We start from the raw sequence: 27,700 nt of genomic DNA on the forward strand, positions 1-27,700 counted from the left end.
TTGAAATATTAAATTACCATTATTTTCAAACACAATTTGGTAAAAAAGCATCATCCTACACATTTTTCAGTCCTTGGCTCCCAATTCGTTTAGGAAATTAATAAATTAATCCGGTAGAAATTGAATATGAAAATAGTCAATGAATATAAGTGAATATTTTCATTTCGAGACTCTAAGGGACCAATTTTTAACCAAGGTCTTTTTAACAAATCACGTTTATATAATGCTGGTTTGCTTAAGACGGATGCAAATTAGGTACTTAAATATGCCGTTTGTTTGGCAACAAAGCAATTTTTTTATTTGGAAAATTTCGAAGAGTTTTGTCTTTTCTTGAAGGAACGAACTACCAATTCTGCCAGTGCAAATAAATTTGTATTACCTCGTCGAATTTTGCAATTTTATAAATCTTTATTTTGTATTCATTGTTTGATTCAATTCAGCAATTGTATTTCAAGATATTCTGTTTTGCGATCAGAAAAGTATGCAGCACTTCAACTCAGCATTACAAATACCGATTCCGGATACGATGTCGCATTCTGTTTTGCATATCGTGCCCGGAATGTTGAAGCCATTAGCTTGGCATGCTGGAAATACGGAAAGAATTTTAATTCAGTTATTTGATTTAAGTAACTTTTTTGCTTTTCAGTCCTAACTTTTGTCGAGGTAATTGAAACATTCATCTTTATCAAACTAAATAATCGAAATCTGTAAAAATTATAGAAATTTATCCATACCTATGTAACTACATAGTTTGGTTATCCTCAAATTTTGGGCCAGATTTGTACTTAATCCACATAAATACATACATATGACGCTAGAACTTTATATAATTGTGAGCGACACCAATTAATCTACCTAATCAAATATAAAATATTAGGGGAAGTTCATAAATTATGTCAAGGTGGGGGGGGGGGGCAAAAGGGCCAACATGGTAATTGTAACACGTGGCCAGGGGAGGGTCTCAAAAATCTGCATTTTCCAATGACATAATTTACGAATGTTCCCTAACAGTCTATCAAATATCCTCTAGTTACGACATTTCAGCGCCTTTGTCACATCTATTCGTTAAATATAAATCTGCTAACCAATCCGTGCCTAATTTTTATCAAAATTATAACGGATGACATGCGTTTTATTGAAGTCATAATCTGTGAATCTTTTCACGCCAATGAGGTCTACACATACTTATGTATGTACAACCAGTGTGTGCAAAAAGCAGCCTTTTTGCTTTTCTGCATGCCTTTTTGCCTTTTTCAATGCCCTTTTGCCTTTTTGCGTGCCTTTTTGATGCCTTTTTGCTCGATTTTTGACGATTGAATCCGATTTATTGTCGTCTATAACGTATTAAAGAAATTGCAGAAGATGCAATATGTTTTTAGAATTGTATTGGAGGGTTCTAACTTTCATCACTACTTCAAATTAGCTTAATACTTTTCCCCAGATATCTTTAGGGTTGTTTCTACATCGCCATGAGCTTAATTAATCAAATTTTGACTCAAAAGCTCTTATTTGCGAAAAGTATAAAGAACGCAATGAATAACTTTCACTTTAATTTTATCACGAGATTTTCGTCTCATCTTGCCCCAAATTAGCAAAAGGGCAAAAAGGCACAGATTTTTGTGGGGCAAAAAGGCAAAGAGGCAAGCAAAAAGGCAGGCAGTGCCTTTTTGCTTGCCTCTTTGCATACACTGTGTACGACCCTTATGCCTTGAAAACCCCTGCTATATAACCTTATCGTTACTTATTAAGTACTTTGAAAATTCGGTTTTATTTCTTACGCTTTCCTTCTGCTTGACACAGCACTGGGGCCAAGAGGGCTGTCAGCACTATCAGGATGAGGATAATCTTGACGGATCCCATGGTTGGAAATCTGGGCGACAAAGCAAAATTAATTAAATCATTTCCGACCAAACTATGGGGAGGAGGTGTGAGATGCTTATCCTCGATATTGACTGGAATAAGATCAAATTGTTAAATAATTACAAATGCATAAATAATTACAATTAAATAAATTATTAAATTGGTGATGAGGAAATAAACAGACCCGTGTTTCCTAAAATGAATGAATTTTAAAATAAATTTCCAGTCAAAATCAGCATCTACTAAAGCCTTGGAACTCCCCAATTTTAATCTAATTTCAAAAATTAATGAATATGGTGTAATTTGGGAAAAAATCGATAAATAGATTTTTTTAATTTTCTAAATTTTGTTAAGTAATTTTCCGAAATGCAAGTTATTTTTTGCATTTTTCAGAATTCTGTTATTCTTTGAGACCATTAAAATGTATAAATTTTTTGAAATGTACTTTAATAATTTGATTTAAATAAGTAATTCGTTCTATAACATTTTGATTTTGGCTGAAAAGTTATCCAAAAGTTCCGACACCGACGAAAACAAACGAAGTTAAGTAAACGCAAAAAAATGCGAATTTCTGTTCGTAAACCGTTTCAGTCAAAATCGGAGAAAACCACTTCGTGACTTCGCATAGTATGTGTGAACATACGGTTAAGTTTTTATGTTAAATAACTTTCAAAAATAATTTTCAAAAATATTTACAACCTCGAAATTTTGTCTGGAGAAATTTTCTCCTCGGTTTCTTTTAGAATTGAAGCTCTTCGAAATGCAAATGCTACCTCTAGTGTATGAATGGCTTCTATTTATACCGGATTTGAACAATCATTCAGTATGCACCGTATTACACAATATGTATGTTGCATCTCACCATCAACCAAAAGTCATCCGATGTTAATTTGCATCGTATTATGCACGTGATATTGCGACATATATTGCAAAATATGGACAACTTGAGGCATGATTATAAGTTATCTTGTTTACAAATCCTAGGCTAAATTTTGATATGAAAAATGCATAGTATTTAAAATAAGACTATATAAAATAAGATTATATATATATATATATATATGTACATAATTAATTACGTCTGAACATTGACTTTGACCCTGCAGAATTTGCACAAAATTATAAATAAGCTCACTACGACTCAAGTACACGTACATATGTATGTGTGTATAAGTAAAATCATGTGTAAGTATGTATATATGTGTCCGAATGGTATATAACATGAATACCTGCATAATCCAATGCTATTCATATATATTTACAGATACGGTAAGTAGAAAGCAAGATAAGTGGCAGCGATAAGTGAAGCACGCTTTTATGCTTTTGGTTCTGGCTAAAATTTAAGCAATTGGAATTGTGTGAAATGCATACATACATAAATATCTACGTTTGTAAGAAGAGCAATTATTAAATTTGTACTAAAGAAATATTCAGCATGTATATTATATTCGTGTAATCAATGGTCCACCCACGTCAAGATGTCATAGGTAGATACATATGTATGCATATGCATATATCCACTTATCTATATTCAACTATGACATATGCATGGCTAAGAATATGCAAATTACGAGATGCCGGGCATAAGGCGTGGTTGATGTCTATTTGCATATGCACACTTGATCATATACAGGGTGGTTTAAATGCCACGCTACAATGGGTAATTTTTCAATGGGAACAATTCGCAATTAGTTACCGACATTTTGTCTGTGAAATTAAAAAAATTGTCATCAGTGCTCCATCAGTTTTGGTAATAATTAATAAAAATCTCAATCCCAAATATTGTCGTGATGGAGATTTTCTCTTTGCAAAATTTTCTAGTGTAGCGTGACATTGAAACCACCCTGTATATAATCAAGTCTAGCCAGGAATATCGTACTTTACTGATAGCGAAGATATATAAAGAATGGGCTGGACTTGCTTATGCGTGTCGGTATTTATATTCATTTTCCCTACAGTTTGGGATTAGTGGATTAAATTTAGACCAACTTTAGTACCGGCTTCCAGGAATTCCAGGCAAATGCAGGGTCACCAACGAACCATGCGTGCTTCTTAACGAACGCACATTCCACATTTTACCCTTGTTTTAAATAGATTGATTTTAATTAATGAAAATTCTCTAAGGTCACTCAGAATTTACTAATCCGAGTTATCTACGTACTCAACCACGATATTGGAATGGGGTAATTTTCAGAAAGGTGACATTATTTGTAAGGGTCCATAAATCTCCTAACATCGCATATTTAAATACAATTTTAGACAAACCATGTGCGGAAACCCTGGGCAAGCGAAGGGTCATATTTCACACATTTAAAAAGGGTACCCATCCTCCTTCTCACTGTTCATTCTTTCTCTACCCAGCCACCAAAACTCACCCTTTGTAAAAATTCAAAATTTCGATAAAAAAAATTTTCAAATTTCCAAATTTTCTCGTCATGGCGACAACATCTGAATCATCGAAGTGTCCAACCACCTTTAATCTCTGCATCCACGACATTTTTCTCTTCGCATTCGCAGTACTCCCTGCACTCGTGACAATTCTGTTGTACGAGGGACCCACTGAGATCCAACTTTCGCGCGATGGCGCCACGTGGCAGGCGGCGCATTGGTCAAATTATGATATAAATTCTCCACCTCCAAGTGACTATAATGCCACCCAGGTTACAATCAGTTTGTCCCGGATAACTGCGAAATTAACACGGGCAGGAGATTTGTCCCTGAGTTTCGTGCTGGTACAACATTGGAGTGATCCCAGGTTGGTGGTTCGAAATGAGGAAAATGGTGAGTGAAATGAAATATGAATTTCAAATTTGTATGAAAAAAATCGCAAATTTATATTAAAAAATCCCATATTTATTGTATTTAAAAGATCTCAAATTTTTATGAAAAAGATCGTAAATTATCCTTACAAATGCAGACAAAATATTTATAAAAGTATAATTGAAGGCTAATTACAGAAATATAAGTTTTGACATCCCGTCCTTTACATGGTAGTAATTATATGGTAGTAATTATATGGTAGTAATTAAATTCTGAAATTGTTTCAATTTACGTATGTAATTTCAAAATTTGCAAATTTGTCGAGGGGAAAAATCATACATATTTTTTTAAATTTATTCTTAGCATAAGTCATAATTTTTTAGTCAGGTTGGATGCAAAGTGTTGTTTTTCTTGAATATTTTACAAAAATTAAGACGAAATTTTGGTTTGCATGTGTCTCATCTCAACTTTTTTACCATTAGGTCCGTCCGTGCAAAATATTGAGGCGATTAAATGGAACGGTTCTCCAATTTCAATTTGGAAACCGGCCCTTGGAACGGTGCCTGCTCACGTGGTGGATAAAAGTGGAGACGAGACTTGGCTCTGGAAGGACGGAAGGGTAAATAAGTTGAAACAGAAAATTGGTCAAAAATTTCAAACACTTATGATTTAAATTTAGTTCAGCCATTTTCTTTTAAGTTCATTTCATTTCGCTTCACCCGACTTCATTTCTTACTTTGCTCCAGGCATAGGGTGAAAAATGAAATGAGTGGGAAATCTGTTCATTCACCCTGTGAATTTCGGTTATTTATCTGAAACTAGTCTCTTAAGCCCGCAGTGCGGGCTCTAAGCAAAACGATTTTATTATTTTATTACGAAAAACGTTCACTCACGACCCCATGGGCGTGACCACGAAAAACGTTGCCACGACTCTAATTGGGTGTGTCCACGAAAAACGTTGTCACGACTGTAATTGAGTGTGACCACGAAAAACGTTTAGTCACGACTCTAAAGGGGGTGGCCACGAAAAACGTTCAGTCACAACTCTAAATGGGGGTGGCCACGAAAAACGTTCAGTCACGACTCTAAAGGGGGTGGCCACGAAAAACGTTCAGTCACGACTCTATCGGTGTGACCACGAAATTCGTTTAGTTACGACTCTAAAGGGGGTGACCACGAAAAACGTTAGGTCACGACTCTAAAAGGGGTGACCACGAAAAACGTTAGGTCACGACTCTAAAGGGGGTGGCCACGAAAAACGTTCAGTTACGACTCTAAAGGGGGTGGCCACGAAAAACGTTCAGTCACGACTCTATCGGTGTGACCACGAAATTCGTTTAGTTACGACTCTAAAGGGGGTGACCACGAAAAACGTTAGGTCACGACTCTAAAAGGGGTGACCACGAAAAACGTTAGGTCACGACTCTAAAGGGGGTGGCCACGAAAAACGTTCAGTCACGACTCTAAAGGGGGTGGCCACGAAAAACGTTCTTCAGGACTCTAAAGGGGGTGGCCACGAAAAACGTCCGGTCACGACTCTATGGGTTGACCACGAAAAACATTAGGTCACGACTCTAAAGGGGGTGGCCACGAAAAACGTTCAGTCTCGACTCTAAAGGGGGATGACCTCGAAAAACGTTAGGTCACGACTCTAAAGGGGGTGACCACGAAAAACGTTAGGTCACGACTCTAAAGGGGGTGACCTCGAAACACGTTAGGTCACGACTCTAAAGGGGGTTACCACGAAAAACGTTAGGTCACAACTCTGAAGTATGGCATTGTTCTAACGTTTTAAGTACGTTTAGGCACTTAAACCAAAAGCCCGCCCTCTAGTGCTGAAAAACAGCCAACATCCGATAGGTGGCGCTGGTAGGTAATTAAAATTAGTAAGGCACAGGTCAAGTGTCAACTTTACCGTGGGGCACAGAGGTCACAGGTCAAGTATAGTGGATGTGCCCAGGTCACAGGTGAAATGTCAAATCTAGTGGGTGTGCCCAGGTCACGGGTCAAGTGTAGCGGGTGTGCCGACGTCACAGGTCAAGTGTAATGGGTGTGCCCAGGTCACAGGTCAAGTGTCAACTTTATGGGTTGTACGCAGGTCGCAGGTCAAATGTCAAGTCCAGGGGTGTGTGCCAAGGTCACAGGTCAAATGTCAAATCTAGTGGGTGTGCCAAGGTCACAGGTCAAATGTCAAATCTAGTGGGTGTGCCAAGGTCACAGGTCAAATGTGAAGTCTGGTGGGTTTTCCCAGGTCACTGGTCAAATGTCAAGTTTAGGGGGTGTGCCCGTTCATTTGATCAAGTCTCGGCAGATCTAAAGGGTGTTTCGTTGTTATCGTGTTCGTCAACGTTTTGGACACGTTTTGACACTTTAGCGAAAAACGCCCTCTAGAAACGAAAAATGTAACATAGTGCCCCACCTGCCGCTAGGTGACATTAGCTTGGACAATGTGAGACACGTGTGTAATCAAGCGCCAAGTTCAACTGGTAACACACACCACTGCACAATTCTTGGTTCTGATAAAGGAATCCGTCAACCATTTTATTTCAAATTAAAAGAAATTCATTTTCATTCAAATAACAGGAAATTCATTTTTATTGAGTATCATAATCAGTCAAATGAATGAAAGTGAACAGTTGTGTTAATGAGTGGTTTGAGTCGTAGAATTCCATCCGCTGCCATGATTTAAACGTGGGATGAACTTTGACCTGGTCAAAGTTCTAAATCATCTATCGCCCCACCCCATATAACGGGCTTTACGCTAGTATTAATGTACAGAATTTGGAAATAATCAATGCCTAATTTCGCATTTTTCTTCTTAAACTCAGGTCCTTCGAAATCAACCCGTAACCATCGTCGTGGACCCTTGCCGACCCGTTACAGAATATTTTATTAATATTTTCTCCACCCGGGAATATTTAAATGGGATTGTCACCTTGAACTGGGACAGTCCAGATGGAAGGCATCCCCTCAGTTTTAAGGACCCCACGTTCGGAATTTCATCCATTGTGAGGGGGCAAAGGTCACAAAAATCGCGGCTCCTGTATTCGACGAGTCGATGTGAGACGACGTTCCGCCCTAATTCCGCAATTTCCTTGAAGCAAAGCTGTCTCAAGGTTGGCTTCAAGCTGGAGAAGATTCCAACCTTGTTCCCCCAGGGTCCCCTCTACTTCTTGTTTTTCATGTTGGGATTTTTATCTTGCGTGATGATATTTCTTATCATAATTTGCATATATCATTTCAAGTGATATGTATTAAGGTTGATCACACCTGTTCAAAAATATTAAAAATTCATTCAAATTAAAAATTGGAAGGAATTATTCTGTTACTTTTCATTTGTTTTTAAATCTGAAAATTAATAAATATGTATTTATTATTCACAATTTACATCTTGTTAATTTTGGCATTCAATTTATCCTAAATTCGCAACGTTGACGAAAACATTTTGAGCGTATTACTTACATAAAACCTAAGAAATGAGTAAAACTTCAAAAAGATTGAAACCCGTTAAAATAACTCGATCGTTAGGTTTTGACTAAAACGCTGGGTTTTTTCCAACCCTGCTTACTTGTTCGCCAGTGTTGTCCAAATACATATATCCAATGTTTTAAGCATAAGGAGAAAAATAACTAACAATTAAAAATTATTCATTGATTACAGGGCATGGGCCATCCTTACGTAGAAATTTTCAAACGCTCGCGCGAAAAAACTGGTACAACTTAAACAAACCCGCCCTACGCTGTTTGATAGACAAACCAATTAGATAAGTCTCTGATTTTTTTCTACTCGAAGTTCTTAAAAATGGCTCCTCCATGACCATTTTAGGTAGAGGTACACTGAAAAACTTTTCCAGACAAAATTTCACCGGAAATGTGATAAAAAAGGCTGAATTCACGTGTGCATAAAATTTCTTTGGCCTCAATGTATAGAATAATAAATATAGAAGGCGTTAGAAGACGATCCATTAATCAGGGACTGCCTCCTCCCCCTATAAACCGCCCCCTAGTAAATAGGTAGAAAAAGCCTCTAACACATACTTGAAGGATTTCACAAAAATCGATTTTCGACATCAGGTCCATTACCATAACTCATGGAGTAACCCTGAAGTAAAGGTAAGGAATAAAAATTCGGTGTTAACAAAATATACAAGTTTCGCAGATAACATTTAGTAAAGCAGGTTTGTTTTGTCTTCTTTTATTTTAAGACTAACGTATAGCCCGGCCAAGGCCGGGTTCTAGGGTTCCAGTGGGGGGTGTGCCCAAAGCAAAAAATCCGTCATACTATACGTTAAATAATTCCCAGTGGAGACTTTGTCATACCACATACATACATCAGAGTGAGGGTTTGCCCAAGTCATGCTGCATTTTAATTAATCTGGTCAAACTACAATTTTATTTCCCCCTGTGGGAGTAGTTGAATAGCTAATTACTTAAATTCCCGTCGCGTGGGAGTAACTGCATAGCTAACTATTTAAATTCCCACGCTTCACGCTCCCGTTAAGTTCCATAAACCCCGTTAACTTCTACAATTAACGCCAATTAAGCTACTGACGGATTCGGATTCAGCGTCAAAAATACATTCGAATTGATATGCGACATCACGAATAAGCCATATTTGAACCCCACGGTCACGGCAAGGTCACGGGGGCCTCGCAGGTCAAAACCATTGACGGCGTTGGATTCAGCGTCAAAAATACATTTGAATTGATATGCGACATCACGAATAAGCCATATTTGAACCCCACGGTCACGGCAAGGTCACGGGGGCCTCGCAGGTCAAAACCATTGACGGCGTTGGATTCAGCGTCAAAAATACATTCGAACTGATATGCCACTCGCTGTGGGTGGAGTTTCTCAAACTAAAATAATTAATTAATAGTGTTTATCAAGATCACTTATCATGATAACCACTATTGATGAGTGACGTATGTATGTATATATACTGCTCACTCACTCAATTTACTTGCACACTGTGTTTATATACAAAGGCATTTAATTTGAGTTTGATGGCATGTGTACGTACGTGAAAGTCACGTGCAGGCCAAGTTCAGACTCATGCAGTAGGGAGCAGCATTTTCATGCATGCAATTCACTCCGCGTCCTTCTTTGTCTTCTCTACGGGGTAACTTGGACTCGATCACAGAGTCAGGCAGGCAGGGAATACGCTGGCATTTTATGAGTAGTGATTTCAACATTGATTGATTGATTGATTGATTAAGCTTTATTCAAGTGTCTACCAAGTTCACAGTAACAAACCATGCTCTTCCACAAGTGACACATAAAATATAAACAAATATGTAACTAACTAAAACATTCAAAATCTACTATACATTTCTTATCCATTCACCATATCAAACCATACAAATTGTATGTAAAATCAACACAGGAATCCAAATTGTAACCTTAAAATCGATTAATTATGAAGGGAATAATATCTAACCTATTCCATAATCTTCAAATGTGTTCATAAATAAGTCATATTTTTTGCTAAAAAGTTTAATTGTAGAGTACATTTCATCATACTGGTTTCGTAAAGGAATCAACCTTCTTGCTAGTTTAAGGTATTTGTTCGGTTTAACAGTTTTTGGTTTACATTCAAAATCAGGAATACAATTAGGACACGCCCAGATTTTAGAAAGAAAACAGTTAAAAAACGACTGGGCCGACATAGACAAATTGCACCTGTTTTTGTGGAAATAATTAAAACAATAAACACATTGAAGCAATCCGTCCTTCCGACAAAAATCTTCAATTAAATCATCTTGGAACATAATATATATAATAGAGTCTTTGTACGTAATAGGGTTGGTATAATCATATACATCTTCACCACAAAGGTGGCACTCTGGTCCCATAAGTCGCTCGTCGTCCCATATTTGACCTTCCAGTAGATTATGCAGCTCCCTGTATTTATCATCCCCTCTACTACCAGAGAGGACCACTGAATTGGTTATCGGATGTGCCAGCTTCACTACATCCTCGACATGCATCGGATCCATTTTTTGTGTTTGAATTCTTATTCGAATCCGTTGATGTTGTTCAGAATTCTGTTCCTTTCCAGCACCGTTGTTGAAATTACTGGACAGAATTTATCAATTAATAGTTGGCCATAGAAATTTAAAAACTGGAACAATAGACCTGTTGAGGATCGAGACTTGTATAGCGCCGTCGGTCAGAGCGCTCTTGTTCAAGGGCAAATTAAACCGCTTTGCCCACAGCGCATATGTTGAAAATTCTTCCAAAACGGATGTGGAGAGCGGCGAGACAACGTTGTGGTAGGGGACAGGAACCATAAAGAAACTTTGCAGTATATGAGTGCCCCCCGAGTCTCCTTTCCAATGAAAGAGGAGCTGACTGAAGTAAGCACGAACAAGAACTTGGAAAAGTCTATTCAGACAACTCAGGGGAGGCCGGCTGACGTCAAATCACAATGTCGCACAAAAAGGTCACCCGAGGTCCAGGTTTCAAAACTCATCTACCACTGACTAACGGAGTCCAAGAGTATGACAATGCCACAAACCCGACGATTGGGAGTGGTCAATAACTCACAAAAAATTAAAAAGAAAAATAATAATCGCGAGAGAGACAAACCTGCTGTTCTCTCCTCTCTCTCTCGTGTGTTGTGGATAAAAGTGTATTTAAGTAATGTGATGTTGTGTTGTGGAACATGACAGAGAAGATGTGTCCCCTTGTCGCAAGCATGAATATGACTGACCGGGTTGAAAATACGGAGATGGGAAAGGCGCTCATGAATCCTTTGGTACCTCCAAATTATTTAATTTTCACAAATTAATAGCTTGCTCAGAGAACGTCTCCAAATTATGTCACGTGAGGGGGGGGGGGGTCCAAGGCTACAATCATATCGTGCATGTGTGACACAAGTTAAAGCGGGTAGTGGTGTATAGAAAGTAACGATGCTTGCGTGACAAAATTTATTGATGGTCACTCTCCTTAATTTTACAATGGAAAACTGAAAACGCATTGCACATACGTAGTATTTTCAAAATGTAAGTACATTCTTATCGTGTTAGATTTTGGAGAAAATATTCTCCCATTTGGATTTCACCACTTTGAAGAACTCTGTCCGACCAGTTTGTACCGTTTGGGCTGATGTATCCGCCACCTTTCTCGGACGGAAGGGTCACCTCGACTTTTCCGACGTGAAGAGCATGACCTACTTCAATCCCAAACTGGCAAGGAATGTTACTTTATTGTATTCAAAACACGACTAGGAAATCGACCTGAAGCCCGCTGCTGGTTTGCCCGAAATTTCAAAATATTTGACTCAACTTCACCTATGCAACAAACATAAGTGTGGACTCGAACAGGATGAATCTTCGAGCACGACCAACTTCCGGAACCGATTGCCCATTTTGATTGAGAGTTGGGGGAACGAGGGGGCACTCAAAGCACCAAAATTTCATCCACTCCCCAACCTGAAAGTGGTTAGCTTTAAATTAATCGGCGATAAATGGAAAAATAATCATCTGTCCGTCGGCCCTCGGGCTATTCTACAAGAGCTACTAAATTCTGCCCCCAAACTAGAAGAGCTCATCATAACCGTAAACAATGCAAATCCGGATTTGGAATTATCCAGTACAAAGTTGAAGACTTTGAAGTATAACGTGACGTTCAATTCTAAAGGATTTTTTAATTTGCCAAATTCCGTACTTTCCCAAATACTGGAACGATTTGCAAATTCTTTAGAAATGCTTGAATTAGCCTGTGCGGACCTTGCAATTCAACCTATGTAAGTCAAGGTGTATTCAGGTAGGTTGTCTATTATTTATTCCATAATTAGAAATAAGAAATTTGTATTTATCTTAGATTTTGAACTTTTCCGCCCCCAACCTTACCCACCTTACGATCCATTCTGTTCAACATTTTAACATGGAAAGCTTTCTGGACTCTACCCACCTACCAAAACTGACCCATTTATCGCTACGAGGGCGCTACGTACAGGAAGTTTTTAAAATTTGCCAGCGTCCCCACGAAGGGATAATATCGCTCGAGCTGAGTTTCCGCGCCTGTTATGGCCAGCTGGATGTACAAGCTGCCAGCAACAACCTCTTCCCATCCGTTACCGAGTTGAGGTTGAAGATTAACAGCACTGATTTTCCCAAAATATCGAAATGTATGGGGGAAACGATGGGATCCTTTGGTGCTTGGGCCTTAACAAAGGGAGAAGTCATTATTTCAGGCGGATCTGTTGGTGTCGCCCAGGCCGTGTTGGAAGGGGTGAAGGATTGGCGAGGTAAGGATTTGTTCAGTAAAAATTAGTGACGGGTTCCCTTATTTCGTGATTCATAATGTTCCTTCGTATCTACATATTTTGTGACAGGTTTGAAAAACACGTCAATTCGGTTTAATGAGTCAAGAAACTTTGAACTTACTGACGGCGTAAGGGCGGCCCTCGTGTAGTGCATGTCGATTCAACATATATATTTGTCCGGGTCGTTGGTACGTGTATACATGCATATGTTGTATGGTTAATGAACAAGGTATGTAATGACCTTCATAGATATGAATATTATTAATTTAGAAGGATGAAGAGACTAGATGCAATTTAAACGAATTAGTTGCACAGTGGAATTTGTCAATGACAATCGACGCTAACTAAGGTAGGACACAAGCTGGAGAAGATTTCAGCCTCCTTCGCTAAAGAATTGATGGCGTTGTTTTAAAAGATTTGTTAATGGTTCGGTATAATGATGTGTTTCATAATAAGTTGTGTATTTAAGTAATGTTTGGGTCATACTGGTTGAAAATATTTCCAAATTTCATTCAATTTAAGAACAAAATTGAGAAAACATTTCTTTTATTCGAAATTTTTTAATAAATATTTGTTGTTATAACTTGACCATTGTTAGGCCAAGTTATAACAAATATGAAATTATCAAAAGTGCATGCATGCAATTGGGCACGCAATGCCAAAATGCTCATATGAGAATCAGAGCTTCTACAATGTTTGAGATTGACTAAACATGGGATTGTTTAAAGTGTAAGCATGTATGCAATGGCAAAATGTTCATATGAGAATGGGAGTTTTAGCGACACTTGAGTGAACGAGATCGTCTAAACATGGGATTGTTTTTAACTCTAGTTGTTATACACTGCCAAAATGTTCAGATTAATATGATCGTGCTTGTGACAACCCAGTGAACAGACTGGAAATACCGACCACATGGTTAAAAAGTTAATTTATTAATTAATTAACTAATTCAAAACAGTTTAAATGAAAAATTGTTAGCAAGTTGGAAGTGATATATGTGAAGTGATGAACAATGCCAAAAACGCGTTATTGTCCAGTCGAACCGAATCCCTTATCACCGCGCGGCTCGCGGGATAAGAACTCACTTCTTTGAACGCCGTGTTCTTCGTCTTTCTTAGTTCCTTCAACGTATCGCACTGGTCCGTGGTACATTGGGATTACTGCAAGCTGCCCGAGGCGTGACGCCGCTTTGTAAGCGAAGTTTTCGCTCGAGTTGTTGTGCAAGATAATCTTCATCGTCCCAGTATAATCATGGTCGATTATGCCACCTTAAATAAATTTTATAAATTTGTAATTATTCAATTTGTAACAGTAATGTAATAATGAGCAACAAACCTGCTGTGGATATCATTGTTGCTGCGGCCAATCCTGACCTCCCCTTAATCAAACCAAAGTGGTTGAGGGGCAGTATAACTTGGATCCCCGTCTCCACCACACCAACACCGCCACCACTGATTTCGCCAGAGTTTTGAGAAAATAGGTCATATGCTGCTGATCCAGGCGTAGCCTTCCTCGGAAACATTGCCCGTCTATGACGACGAACAAAGATAAGTCCGTCAACTGTGTGAGAAATTAATAGACAACAATTTTAGTTAATTAATGAAGTATTGGAATTTATTTATTTTCAGAATTGATCCGGTGCTAATTTGAAGGTAAGTATTGAGAGGATTTATGGAGCAATAACTAATAATCTAGTATTTGTAACCAAAATTTGAATTTTAAAACTTTTAGTGAGCTTAACATCAAATAAAGCTCTAAGCGTCCGGTTTTGCCGGGAGCATGCTACCAACGTCGTTGCGCATTTCTTCTAACGCTTTTACTAATGACCAATATGATCGACCAGAATATTTGCGCCCACATTTTGATTTTTGCGTAAAGATAAATATGTTTTTGAGTTGTTATGCCATGTTTGGAGTCGGAGGTAGTATTCGCCTCCTAAAAACCCCTCCCACCAAATTGAATTTTGCGAATCTTTCTTCTCTTCGTAGGACGAGAAGTTTTTCTTAATTGTACCTGGCTGTTCACCTGCTCCTCCGCCGCTGAAGTGAGGTTGGGGATCCTTCTTGGATGTCTTCCGCTTAGCGTCCTTCACGGCCGACTTGACTTGGTCCTTCACGATCCTCTTCGCAGGCTTCTTATCGTCGTCGCCTGAAAGTGAGCAATTAATTTAGTTAATGTTTTGCATTGAGTATTTGAAAATAATCGAATTATATAAAATATTAATCTACGTCTCGAATGTGTTAATATTTAAAATTAATAAATAAAAAAATATTACCAGCTTTTCGCTTAGTTCCAGATCCCGATCCCTGCCTAGGTCCTTCGTTAGACTTTTTCATGGGCTTCTTTTCCGCATCCTTAACTTCTTCTCATCTACCTGTAAATAAGAGCTTGAGCGTAATGTAAATTTACAAATTAAAAAATAAAATAAATGAGTAAAATAAAATGATAAATCTTACGGTCGCTATCCTTATGTTTCTTCTCGGCTTCCTTTCTGCCCTTGTGGGTCTTCTTGTTCTTGGCGTCTCATCTCGGGGATCGGTCCGATTCCGAGTCGTCCGACCAAATTGCTTTCTTGCTCCTAGGCCTTTTACCCTCATCGCTGCTGCCCGACGAACTGCGATGACTTGACCGTGAAGAACTACTATCGCTGGAACTGCGGCTCGTGCTGCGAGTGGCGCTGCGGCTTCTGCGATTATCGTTTTCTGAAATAGAAATTAAATTGTAGATTCAAATAATTTTTTCTGTTTTCTTTGCTTTTGAAGCAATTTGCTTAAGAATATTTCTGAATAAAATTTCTGAAAGAAAAAAAAAAAAAACTTACTTTTTGGCATGATGAAAAATTTTCTTCTTGTTCACAATTCAAAGTTAACTCCTCGAAATTATTTCTTTGACTAATACGACTAAATGGAGATCGTCGTCTTTTAAATCGTGATTTAATCTCAAAATTGAACATGATGACGGCAGTAAACAAGAATATAAAATAATACGATAACAAGTGAATACTTGCTTGTTAATGGAGTGATCTAATTAATTACTTTGTTGTGACTATGCGTATTATCTTCTTTGTTTGAGTTATTTTCTTTGTAACAAGAGGTATTTAGTAGATTGTTATTAAATTATTTTTTATTTATTTTTAATACTTCTTTCTGTGTACTTGATCTTTGACATTTTAGTCGTCATGATGTCACTTCAGTAGTATAAATATGAGAACCGAATTATTTTTAAATTCCATTTGGTATTTGATTATACACCCGATATCAACACGCCAAATTGTCACAAATAATTTAAGCTATCAACTCACAAAAGTATGATACACATACGTAAATTATGTCAGCTGATGACATAATTACTTAATTTAATTGAGATGATGATGATATAATAATTATAATAAACTTTCTTATTATTTAGACGCAAATCTCGGAATTTTGTCGTATTGTCGCTGCTGCTGCTGCTGCTGCTGCTGCTGCTACTACTCGCGGCTGGTGATGCTCGAAGGAATGAAACAATCTATGTGAGTACGACCACCACATTTATGTATAATGACAATTTAATAATTAAATACTGTAGCAGACTGGAGAACGAGCGGATTCTTTTATAAGCGGAGGAATATATGCGTTTTCACTTCTCTCATATCAATGTGCGTCCTTGCGAATTTATGATTTATTCAATATTTAATCTTTCTTATCCTCATTTCGTGTCATAATTTTTATAGATGAATTCATGGAAATCTTGTACGAGATGCATCCCATGTGGACTTCAATTCGCCTCAGCAAGGCGGTTCGAAAAACACGTTGCGAATCACAGAAGGCCTTTTAGATTATATGTATGCAAGTTATGTAATTTAGAATTCACTCAAGACAAAGGGTACGATATTCATATAAATTCACATAGATGTCCGCATTGCATGTATGAGGACAGCGATATTTTTGCTGTAAATAATCATATTTTGACGCACATAAAATCTTCTACGACGGCAGCAAGCAGTCGACAGACGAGATCGAGAAAGCGACAAAACGACGCATACCCTTTTAAAGAGAGCTGCATTTAAGGGATATGTCAGAACATATCGACATAGAAATAAGAAGAAAAATGCTCCGTATGGCATTATTAAACAATGCTTAAATGACTACAAATCCGTAAAAATTCAAATAACCCTGAAATGTAAATTTATTAGAGACACCCCGTTTTGCGACAAAGAAGAAGAGGAATATTGTACACAATTTATAAATTCGAATATGAAAGTTGTATTGAACAAATTTTATCTGACTGACGTTTTAAACGAGATTGACACGAATTTTCAACACCAAATTGAAATATTCGAGAAATATGGTTCGGGATGGAACTTATGCGAAATTCTAGGAAGCGATATTCGGGTTGCCGAGTTCGAGATTTTGCGAGGTGGTTGCTTTGTATCGGTCCCTGAAGAGTTGGCTGGAAAGAAAGCAATTATCAATCCGCAAATGCAGGGAAACAAATGCTTTCAATGGGCTTTTCTGATTGGCATGCATATTAACGATATAAAGTCACTTCATAGAGCAAGGATCAGACAGTACGAAAAATTTGTAAATAATTATGATTGGAAATGCATTGAGTTTCCTACAACACAGCAGAATATCAAAACATTTGAAAGTCGAAACGCTGAGAAGATGTTCGCTGTAAATGTATTCGGGTTCGATGATCGAGGGAAGCTAAATATTAAATACCAAAGTATGCACATCCGAGATTAAAAACGGAAAATTGTTAACCTACTTTACGTTCAAACCTGTGCAAATAATCCAGGACATTTTATGTACATAAATGGAATTGAAAAACTTTACGGTTCTAAAAATCATCATAAGCGATTACTGTGTTATAATTGCCTTGCTCTATTTCCAAGTCAAGCTCGCTTAAATAAACACGAAGAACTTTGTTTTTGTTTCAAGAAGCAACGCGTTTGCATGCCAGATCCCTATGATTTACGCGAGGAGCCTGTTTGTCGATTTAAAAAGTTTGAAAATAAGTTAAAATCTAGGTTTGTCATTTATTCGGATTTTGAGGCTCTCCGTATGAAAGTAAAGCGAAGAAAAGGAAAAATACGGCAGTACGCTAAACATGTTCCGAGCGGTTATTGTTTTGTAGTTGTCTCAAACGATGAAGTGATTTATAAATCGTTATATCGTGGAAAGGATTGCATGGAAATATTCGTAAAAGAGCTTGATGAAATTTGCGATCAACTAAATAGTTTGAATTTAAACAAGGTGCCCATGAGAAATCTTACATTAGAAGAGCAAACATTGTATGAAGAGAGTAATATTTGTCACATTTGTGAAAATGTTCTCCAGGAGGATAAAGTAAGGGACCATTCACATGAAACTGGACGCTTTAGGGGGCAGCGCATCGTCAATGTAATGCCAAATACCGTCAAAAAGATAGAATACCGGTTTTAATGCACAATTTTAGCTATGATTCGCACTTACTGCTTAGTTACGTCAGAAAACTGTCTGCGAAAGAAGTGAAAGTGATTCCGTCTAATTCTGAAAAGTATATGGCGTTGCTCTGTGAGAATTACGTTTTTCTGGATTCGTTTCTCTTCCTCACAGCCTCGCTGGATACTCTGACGAATGACTTGTTGTTGGGAAATAATTTTGAGCAAGACTTCAAACCATTAATACAGATTTTCGGACAGGGTGCGGCTAAAGAGATGTCCAGAAAATGAATTTATATGTATGAATATATGGATAAGTGGAAAAAGTTTGATCAAAAAAAGTTTCCCAAAAAATCCGACTTTTACAATTCATTGGCAAGTTCGGGCGTTTCAGATGTTGATTACAAGTACGGTAAACATATTTTCAAATCATATTGCTCGGATTTAGGGGATTATCATGATCTCTATTTAATGACCGACACTTTGTTGTTGGCTTCTGTTTTCGAGAAATTTCGTGAGGTTGCCTTGACACATTATAAACTAGATCCTGTTCACTATTATTCGCTAGCAGGGTATTCATGGGATGCTGCATTATTAAATACGAAACAGGTTTTAGATTTGTTTATCGATTCTGCCATGTATAATACTATAGAATTAGGACTCCGCGGTGGTGTTTCAATGATTTCGACGCGATATGCTTCGGCGAGGAATAAGTATATACGAAAAAGCGGAAAAATAAAAGATGGAGACAATTATCTTTTTTACATTGACAAGAACAATTTGTACGGGGAAGCTCTTCTTCAGCATTTACCCACAGGAGATTTTGAATGGGAAGACGCAGAGTTCGTTCAGAATTTGACAACGGAAGAAATTTTAAAATGGGGCGATGAAGATAATATCGGTCGAATTTTAGTTGTGGACCTAGGGTACGGGTCGGCATTGCACCCCAAACATTCAGAGTACCCGCTTGCCCCCGAGAAAATTTGTGTAAACAGTAAGCTACTTTCTTCGTATCAGACAGACCTTATTTCGCATTATAATATGACTTATTCTGAGAAGCAACCTAAGCTCGTACAGCATTTGGGCCCTCGTAAAAGGTACGCTGTGCATTATAGGAATTTAAAATATTATTTAAAGAAAGGAATGACTTTAGAAAAAGTACACAGTGTAATTAAGTTCAGTCAATCTGCATGGTTGAAAAATTATGTCTTATTTAACGGTTCTTTGCGTCAACAAGCACGAACCATTTTTGAACAAAATATGTTCAAATTTATTGTAAACAGCATTTTCGGGAAATCCGCAGAACAAGTACGAAATCGAGAAGATGTTAGAATTGTGAGTAACCTAGAGCAGATGAAGAAGTTGACTAGACATTCGAATTTCAAAAATTATCAAATTTTAAGTCCTGACCTCGTCATAACTTTTCTTGACCGCGCAGTGGTGAAATTTAATAAGCCGTTGTATATTGCCTTCACGGTACTCGACTTAAGTAAACTCTTTATGTATGAGTGGCACTATGATGAAATTGGCGAGTGGTTCGGGGAAACAGCGAAATCCTTGTTTACAGATACTGATTCATTAGCATATTCAATAACCACTGAAGATTTGTACGAGGACTTGGCTGAGCACGCTGACGAGTTTGATTTTAGTAATTATGACCAATCACACTTCTTTATTCGAACGTCAACAAGAAAGTTATAGGGAAGATGACAGATGGAGCAAAAGGAAATGTTCTAGAGAGTTTCGTAGGTGTTGCGCCGAAGATGTATTCCTTTCTTGGAAAAGGTATAAGAAAGAAAGCAATGAAAGGTGTCAAGAAACAAATAGTTGATAAGTACATTAATCATAAACGATTTAAATCAGTGCTATTCAAACAAAAGAAATTGGTATGCAGAATGAATCTGATTCGTTCACGGCATCACAAACTCTATTCTGGAAACTTTTCGAAAGTTGCACTCCATTGCTTTGATTCAAAGAGATACATTTTAGCTGATGGGATTAATACCATAGCCCATCATGATTGTCGCATCGTTGCGTAAACCGTTTACATCGGTTAGAATTTATGTTAAGTGTACATGTGAAATAATAAAATTAAGAGTTGTAAATTGCATGAAGTAAACGAAAATGGTTATATTTCATTTTAAATATATTAGTTTTATATTTGTACAAACATGTAAGTCGAGTCTATGCAATAAATATTTTCAAAAGAAATTTGATCCTTTTGCGACAAAGTGGACAATAATCTTGTGTACACACGCAGTCTAAACACATACTTAAATGGGCACCAGGCAGAACCACGAATCTCGCTTCAGATGCATCACAAATTTTGCAGATAGGATCAACCATTACGGTAGCCAGAATTGGAGTTCCAGCAGCTGCAGCTGAAAGGTAATCATTATAATATTTGCATCGTCTGATTTTTTCTATAGCGAAACTAACAAAATTTTTACCATTTTCAGAATGAGGTTCTTCAGAGGCGGTATCAACAGAAAAATTTTTCTATAGAAATAAAACAAAGCTTGTAATTCTAATATTACTAATACAAATTTGACTTGAAATTTTTTTTGATAAAATTACCTTCTGATTGGCTTTGGCTTTGTTAACCAATAAATATGTACACTTATTCGAAAAAAGAGCGTGTTCAATCCAAGGATTATCTTCTGGCAACCAATTGTGCGCGCCGACCCCACAGAAATAACAAATAACTTTATCTGATTCGCCGGAATAATAAAATCCACATTCGGCCAGCGTATGGGGTGTTTGCGCCTTATTGGTCGGCCATCCTTCGTACGATTGAAGCCGTTTTTGGAAAGTGCTCATGTCCTTATTAAACATGTTGAAAGGTTTATAAGTTAGGTGCTCCGAAACTTGTGCTTGCATTTTGATTTCGGCGTCGTTTTCTTTTAGCACCCGAATCTACATTACGCATCGGCGTAGGTCCATGTGTATCCCTCGATGAACGAGCTGAGTCTGAGTTAGAATTTAAGTTGTCTTTACTTGATATAGGTTTCCATTTTTTAAAGCCTCCCATCCTAGAAGCGCTATCGGTTTGATTAGAACGAATTCTGATTCCTTCCAGTGGACCCATTAAGTCTTGCTTAACATCCTTGGACAACATTGTCGTTGGAACGTTTACCATCTTACAAACTGTTAACATACGATTAATACCTGCAGGATTATGACTCCACTTCAATTCTCGTGTTACGTAATTTACCAAATCAATTATGTTGGTTTCCGGGGCAAATTCTGTTCCAAAAAAAGTTACCCTTCCATTTGTGTCCCATTTGATAAGATCGGGCCTTGATTTCAGCATGGTCATGAGAGGAATAAGCTTCGTAGCTTTGACGTTTGCGGGCTCATTTCTGAGTAAGATAATATCGTAAAAATTTAAAGGAGAACTTTGAGGAACTTCATTAAGTGTATCTGGATCCCACGCCGTCGCTGAACCTTTCGACGACGCGAAACTCTGGTTTAAGGTTGAGTTTGGTGACGATATAGCAGATGAAAAATGATCTAGGGAGCTAAAGTCTGCACTACTATCGGCATTAATCGCTGCATCTGGTTTGTCTAGGCTAAGTTTGACCTTTATAGGATCAGCTAGTATTTGATTCAATTGTTGCTTTACACTTTTCATGATGGAACCATAAAGTTGAATTTTTATGTCATCAGGGATTTCAGAATTATCAAGTACTTGATCGGCTCGACCACTTGCATCACGAAAGAAATGCTCTTTGACTTGAGATAGAGGGGTATGTCTCTTTAGCAAACGCTTGTATTCGTCGTCTTCAACCAGTCGCATTCTTTGTGCCATTTTATAACCCCAACTGTGAGCCAATGGCTCTACCTGCAATTGCACCTAATGCTGATAAAACTGGTGAAATCAGAAAAGGTAGAAAACCACCCGTTTGCAATAATAAGTGCTTTTTCTTCTTGTGTGATAAAGTTCGTTTTGACAATTTTCTTATTGAGTCTTTGTGCAATGATAACTTTTTTAATTTCTGTTCTGCTACCGGAAAATTTCCACATACAATGTTCATAGCAATCTCTGTGAGAGCTCTAATTTGGTCGGGAGTTGCCGCTTCAATGAGTTTCTTCCTGGTCTGGTCGTTGGATTTGTGTAACGTCTTCAGAAAACCTTGATTCCTCTGTAAGCATTTGCTCATCCTGATGTTGCAGTTTTTCGAAATAAAACGAAATTACAGCCGCCTTGAAATGGCTACAATGGGGATTTGCTTTATGAAATCGTAACGGGCACTGTTGCTCTGTCATTTCTTGCAAGTCGTTATATTCACGTCTTAGCTGATCCCATAATTCATTAATGCTATCATCCATAGTATTAATGTCAATAAGTTTGCAATTTAGTTTAAACAAGTTTCGTAAAACGTTAACTTTTGCCATTCCCTTAGTATATACAATATTATCTACGTCTCTATTCAAAAGTTCTTGTAAATAATCTCGTACGGTAATAAATTTGTCGTTTCCAGATGACCAATAAATTTTATGCAAACGATTTTCGCAATACCGTACAATTCTTCTATCGTTCATAGGCGACGATTGACAATTCTTTTATAATAAATGCACTGTGCAACTGAAAACCCTCAATTTCAATAATATATTTCATTTTGGTAGATAAACAAATTTATCCGTTTCACCTAAAATACCTTGTATTACTCTATACTGATCGTCACAACGTGGGTGCAAATTTAACACTAAATAGGAGTAAGGATTTTTTGTAGCCTTTTTATAAGCGTCGGGAAGGAAGCGTGATTTGTTCGGGAAAACTTGTCTGCTTAAGTAATTAATTTGTGAAGCAAACGTAGGCGACTTCATAATTACTGTGTAATGGGTATTTAATCTCATGGTTTTACCGTGTTTACCTTGAGGGAATAAATTTTGGGTTAAAATTATTACAGAGACTGATTTGTGATGTGACCCCTTTGTAAGTAGTTGATGAATTTTTTCGCTTTGAACAGCGTCATTCATTTGATCGTCAATTACAATAATATTATTGATATCCGGATTAAATTCCTCCAGATCGAATTCCAAGCCTTTGATTAGTTCGACATGAGGTAATTTTGACACTAATTCTCTATACGCTTCTTGTTCCTCTGTGAAGCATATTACAACCCTATCTGGTGCTGGAGTGACAATCTTATACAATGAATTTGAGTGAATACTTTCATTTCGAAATTGTAAGGGACTAATTTTTGACCTATGCTTTTTAACAGACGCTTATACATACATACAATGCACGTTTGCTCAAAATGAATGCACATTAAGTATGTATGCTATGTACATACATATGCCTCCAAACGAAAAACAAAATCCGACAGAAAATCTGACAATTTGTTAAACAAAAACAAAATTGTTGGTTTTGAAAATATTAAGGACTTTTGCCTTTTTTGAACGAATATTTCGTATGTATTTATATACCTATCTATTACCAATTCTGCGGGAACAAATAACTTTTTGCCCAATTTTATTATCTCGTTCCATTATGTAATTTTATTAATTTTTGTTTTGTATTTATTTTTCGAATCAATTAAACAATTGGTTTCAAGATGTTCTGTTTTGCTATCAGCCTATTAAACAGCACGTCAACCCATCATTGCACGCTCCTGCTGGGGATGGCTGGAGAACGCATACCGTTTTGCACACCGTAAATGGAATCGGCAGGCCCGCCACGCGGCATACTGGAAATATGTATAAAGAGTGCCAATTTATTTGTACAGTGACTTTTTTTTCCTTTTCGGTCCCAACTTTGTCATAATATTTAAACATTCATCCTTCTAAAACTAATCAAAACCAGCAACAATCATAAAAATGTATGCATATGTATGTGAGTACATACATACTTTGGTTGATGTCAAATTTTGTACCAGATTTGTACCTACACAATCCACTTGATGTTTAATTGTAAATGAAACCAATTGATCTACCTCATCAAATATAAAATGTATACGGATGTCCATAAATTACGTGTGGGGTGAAAGGATGCAACTTTTTCGGAGCATTCCAATTTACGCCAACATGTTAAGGGGAAGTGTAACGCGTGACAAGGGGGTGGGCGAGTCTGAAAAATCGGAATTTTTTCCCATGACATAATTTATGGACGTTCCCCAAAAGTCTACTACTCTGGGTTAAAGAAATTTCAATTCCTTTATCACATCTACATATTCGTTAAATATACATACATCCACTAAGAAATCCGGGCCTAACTTTTGATCAAAAAGCTAACTGGTGACGTGTATTTTACTGGAGTTATTATCTGCGATTCTTTTCACGCCACGGCTTCATTAATCTTAGGATTAGTTTTTGTGAAGTTTATGCTAGGAAAACCCCTATCAACCTATAATCGTAGCTTATTAATTTGAAGATTTAGTTTTATTGCTTACTTTTTCCTTCTACTTGACACAGAACTGGGGCCAAGATGGCTGTCAGCACTATCAGGATGAGGATAATCTTGACTAATCGCATGGTTGACAACCTGGGCAACAAAGCAAAATTAATTTATTAATTTCCGAATTAATATACGACGGGAAGTTGTGAGGTGATCATCCTCTATTTGGACCGGACCGGACCAATTTTAAATTGTATTCACGCAGAAATGAGTGGACCAATATTTTTGCGTTTTCTAAAATGCGCGTGTTATCGTATGTGGCGGAATTTTTTAATACATTTCCAGTTCAAATCAGAGGTTTTCAAAGTTCTAGAACCCCCGAATTTTAACCTAATTAATTTAAAAAATTAAAGAACATGTCTCAACAGGATTACAGTAAATAATTTAGAAACAAAATTACTTTTCAAAAACTTCTAATTTTAAAATAGTCAAGTTTTTTTGAACTTTTCAAATTTCTGAAATACCGTTAAAATTTTAAATTTAAAAAGATGGTAAAACGTAGTTTTATAATTTCATTTGAGTAATTTTAAACAAAAATGTTCTCAGCTTTTTGAAAGCCGATAAAAATTGAAAAAGTTAATACGTTTTTCAAAAAACATAATTTTGTCTGAAAATGTATCCAAAAATTCCGCCACAGGCGAGAAGACCTTTTGAATGCTAAAATTTCTGTGCATAAACAATTTAAAATTAGTCCGGTCAAAATAGGAGAAAACCAGTCAATGTCTACGCCTTGTAAGTACGGCTATTTCGAAAAATATTTTCCAGCCTCAAAATTTTACCTGGGTAAATTTTCTTCTCGGTTTTTAGCAAACTTTACGCTCTTCCGAGTCCAACTGCTGCTTCGGGTCTATGCATCGTTTCAATTTATACCGGATTTGAACAATCGTCCAGTATGTACCGTATTACACAATAAGTTGCATCTCACCATCAAGCAAAAGTCATCCGATGTTTGTTCGCGTAGGATTATGCACGTGATATTGCGAAATATATTGCGAAATATGGACAACTAGAGGCATTATTTTAAGTTATCTTATTTATGTATCTATGTATTTGCACTTAAATCATTGGCTAAATTTTTATACGAAAAATAAGTCAAGTATTTAGAATAAGATTTACCTAATTAATTAATTACATCTTGACATTGACTTTGACCCTGCAGTATTTGCACAAAATTATAAATAAGCTTCTTACTACATACTACAGCATACATACGTACGTACATATAAATTAGGTAATATGTCTCAGAATGGTAACATGCATACATATGTACAAATATACAAATTACGCTAGTAGTCTCATAAACGGCGAAGATTAACACCTGAATCAATCCTAAATAAATAATGTTTTCGATTCCAGTCCACATTTTCCTAATTAAACCTTAGGATTCAGAATGTATATACCTTGTGGGGTGTATCTCCTTGATATCCAAATACAGAAGAATAACTTACCAAAATTTTTTTGGTGAGAACCAAATTATCAAAATTTCAGTGATTAAAAAAATTGGAAAACTGAAATTTCGAGAAAAGTCGAAAAAGCTGTCGAGGCACGGCATTCATGAATCCAAAACACCTCTAATTTTGAAAAAGTAACCACCGCTTCATCTTCTATGAATTTCCCCGTACGATCCTCATTGAAGTCTGATATGGCCATTACCCCCACTGGGGTGACCTGACACAAAAAATTATGTCTCAACAACGTTTTTCGACCAGTGTGACTTATATACTGAAAGTATACCTTAAAAATTGTCATTGTCGAATCATATAATTCTTGCTCTAAAATAAAAGTTACAAGTGAGACTAGAGGGTTGGAATATTTTCCAGAATTTAACACAGCAATATACTTAACCTTTTAAACTGTAACGACGACAATTGTCGTTTTATAAGAAATGGTTTAATTCGGGAGTAAGACAAAAGTCGTCCCCAAAAATTGTTTCTGATGATTTGCGACATTTTAATAAACTTCAGTAAACAGTAAACAGTAAATGGAGCTGAAGGAAGACAATTGTCGTTTCTAGGAGGTCATTGATTTTCACCATTTTCTCTCCGCGACCTAAAATTTGTTGCAATTTTGAGGGATTTCTCCTATGCCAACACTATGCTAAATTTGAAGATTTTCTTCCCGAAAATTTTGATATTTCTCTATACAACGTAATGTTAAATTTTTAAATTTTCAGTTTTTCTAGTTTTATTAAAACTCCTGAATTTGTCCTCCCGCGCCATGACCACAACATACTTATAGCGTCGCCGATTTAATGCATTTTTTTGTTGTTAATCATGTTGAAGGGTTAAATATCATTCACTTTAAACTATCCCGTTATATGTAAATTATTCATATCAGGAGTTCCTTAAACAAGTATTTGTTCGTTGTGCATGTACACGTGCGGAAAGTGGAAAGATGCAAATGTCAGATTATTTAGGTACAAGATGAGCAATTATTTCAAACTTGACAACAAAATTGCAGAGCAAACAGATTGTCACCTATTTATGCAAATAAATTTTACACCGGAAATATGTAAATACATACAGAATTTTGCGTTACATTGTCACCGTTCATTGTCTCATAAGCGGCTGTGATATTAACTCCCGAATCAACACTAAATAAATAATTCTTGCAACTACGGTCCACATGTTCTTAATTAAAGCTACACACTTAAAAATAACATTACCCTTTTGAAACGTAAATGCACTTTAAATTGAGTAAACTGTACTAAATCCAGAGCAAACTTTACTCTTGATCAAGTTAACCTTAGTCTGGATTAAGTATAGTTAACTAACAATTGAACGTTTTTTCAAGCTTCACCGGGATCGACTAGCGAGTTATGTCAAAAAATCAAGCCAAAAATTAGGACTTACATGGCACTTATCTTTCCGTTGAATGGCGCCTTTGAAGAAAATATTGGGGGTCAAAGTTCGTGCCTGGTTTTCGCCCCATGGAGGAAAAAGCAAGGGGAAAATTTGCTCAAAAATTGAACTTAACCGCCAATATTTTTCTTCAAATTGGCCATT

General features: G+C 36.9%; 2 protein-coding genes and 2 long non-coding RNA genes across 5 annotated transcripts; 2 read left to right on the forward strand and 2 right to left on the reverse strand.

The window, feature by feature from the left end:
* Nucleotides 1-388: 388 nt before the first annotated feature.
* On the reverse strand, nucleotides 389-2,682 carry LOC110855421. The gene is made up of 3 exons (XR_002548470.2): nucleotides 2,560-2,682; nucleotides 1,779-1,870; nucleotides 389-584 (listed from the first exon to the last, which is right to left on the reverse strand). It is a non-coding gene; the product is annotated as an uncharacterized LOC110855421 (long non-coding RNA).
* Nucleotides 2,683-4,191: 1,509 nt separating this feature from the next.
* Nucleotides 4,192-7,884, forward strand: LOC118437172. Its single transcript, XM_035856020.1, has 3 exons — nucleotides 4,192-4,641; nucleotides 5,103-5,239; nucleotides 7,449-7,884. The coding sequence occupies exons 1-3, from the start codon at nucleotides 4,296-4,298 to the stop codon at nucleotides 7,866-7,868; spliced, it is 903 nt and encodes a 300-aa protein (XP_035711913.1). The 5' UTR covers nucleotides 4,192-4,295; the 3' UTR covers nucleotides 7,869-7,884.
* Nucleotides 7,885-13,887: 6,003 nt separating this feature from the next.
* Nucleotides 13,888-14,448, reverse strand: LOC118437235 (deoxyuridine 5'-triphosphate nucleotidohydrolase-like). The gene is made up of 2 exons (XM_035856127.1): nucleotides 14,227-14,448; nucleotides 13,888-14,159 (listed from the first exon to the last, which is right to left on the reverse strand). Exons 1-2 carry the CDS (start codon nucleotides 14,411-14,413, stop codon nucleotides 13,918-13,920), a joined length of 429 nt encoding a protein of 142 aa, XP_035712020.1. The 5' UTR covers nucleotides 14,414-14,448; the 3' UTR covers nucleotides 13,888-13,917.
* On the forward strand, nucleotides 13,942-16,741 carry LOC110855390. Of its 2 annotated transcripts, none has more exons than XR_004835965.1 (6): nucleotides 13,942-14,082; nucleotides 14,204-14,543; nucleotides 14,880-15,045; nucleotides 16,300-16,402; nucleotides 16,462-16,528; nucleotides 16,604-16,741. It is a non-coding gene; the product is annotated as an uncharacterized LOC110855390 (long non-coding RNA). The 2 variants fall into 2 exon arrangements; XR_004835964.1 differs by having other exon boundaries at nucleotides 13,994-14,134.
* Nucleotides 16,742-27,700: the final 10,959 nt, after the last annotated feature.

This window comes from Folsomia candida, unplaced genomic scaffold (genome assembly GCF_002217175.1).
Source record: "Folsomia candida strain VU population unplaced genomic scaffold, ASM221717v1 Fcan01_Sc012, whole genome shotgun sequence".
Taxonomy (NCBI): Eukaryota; Metazoa; Arthropoda; class Collembola; order Entomobryomorpha; family Isotomidae; genus Folsomia; species Folsomia candida.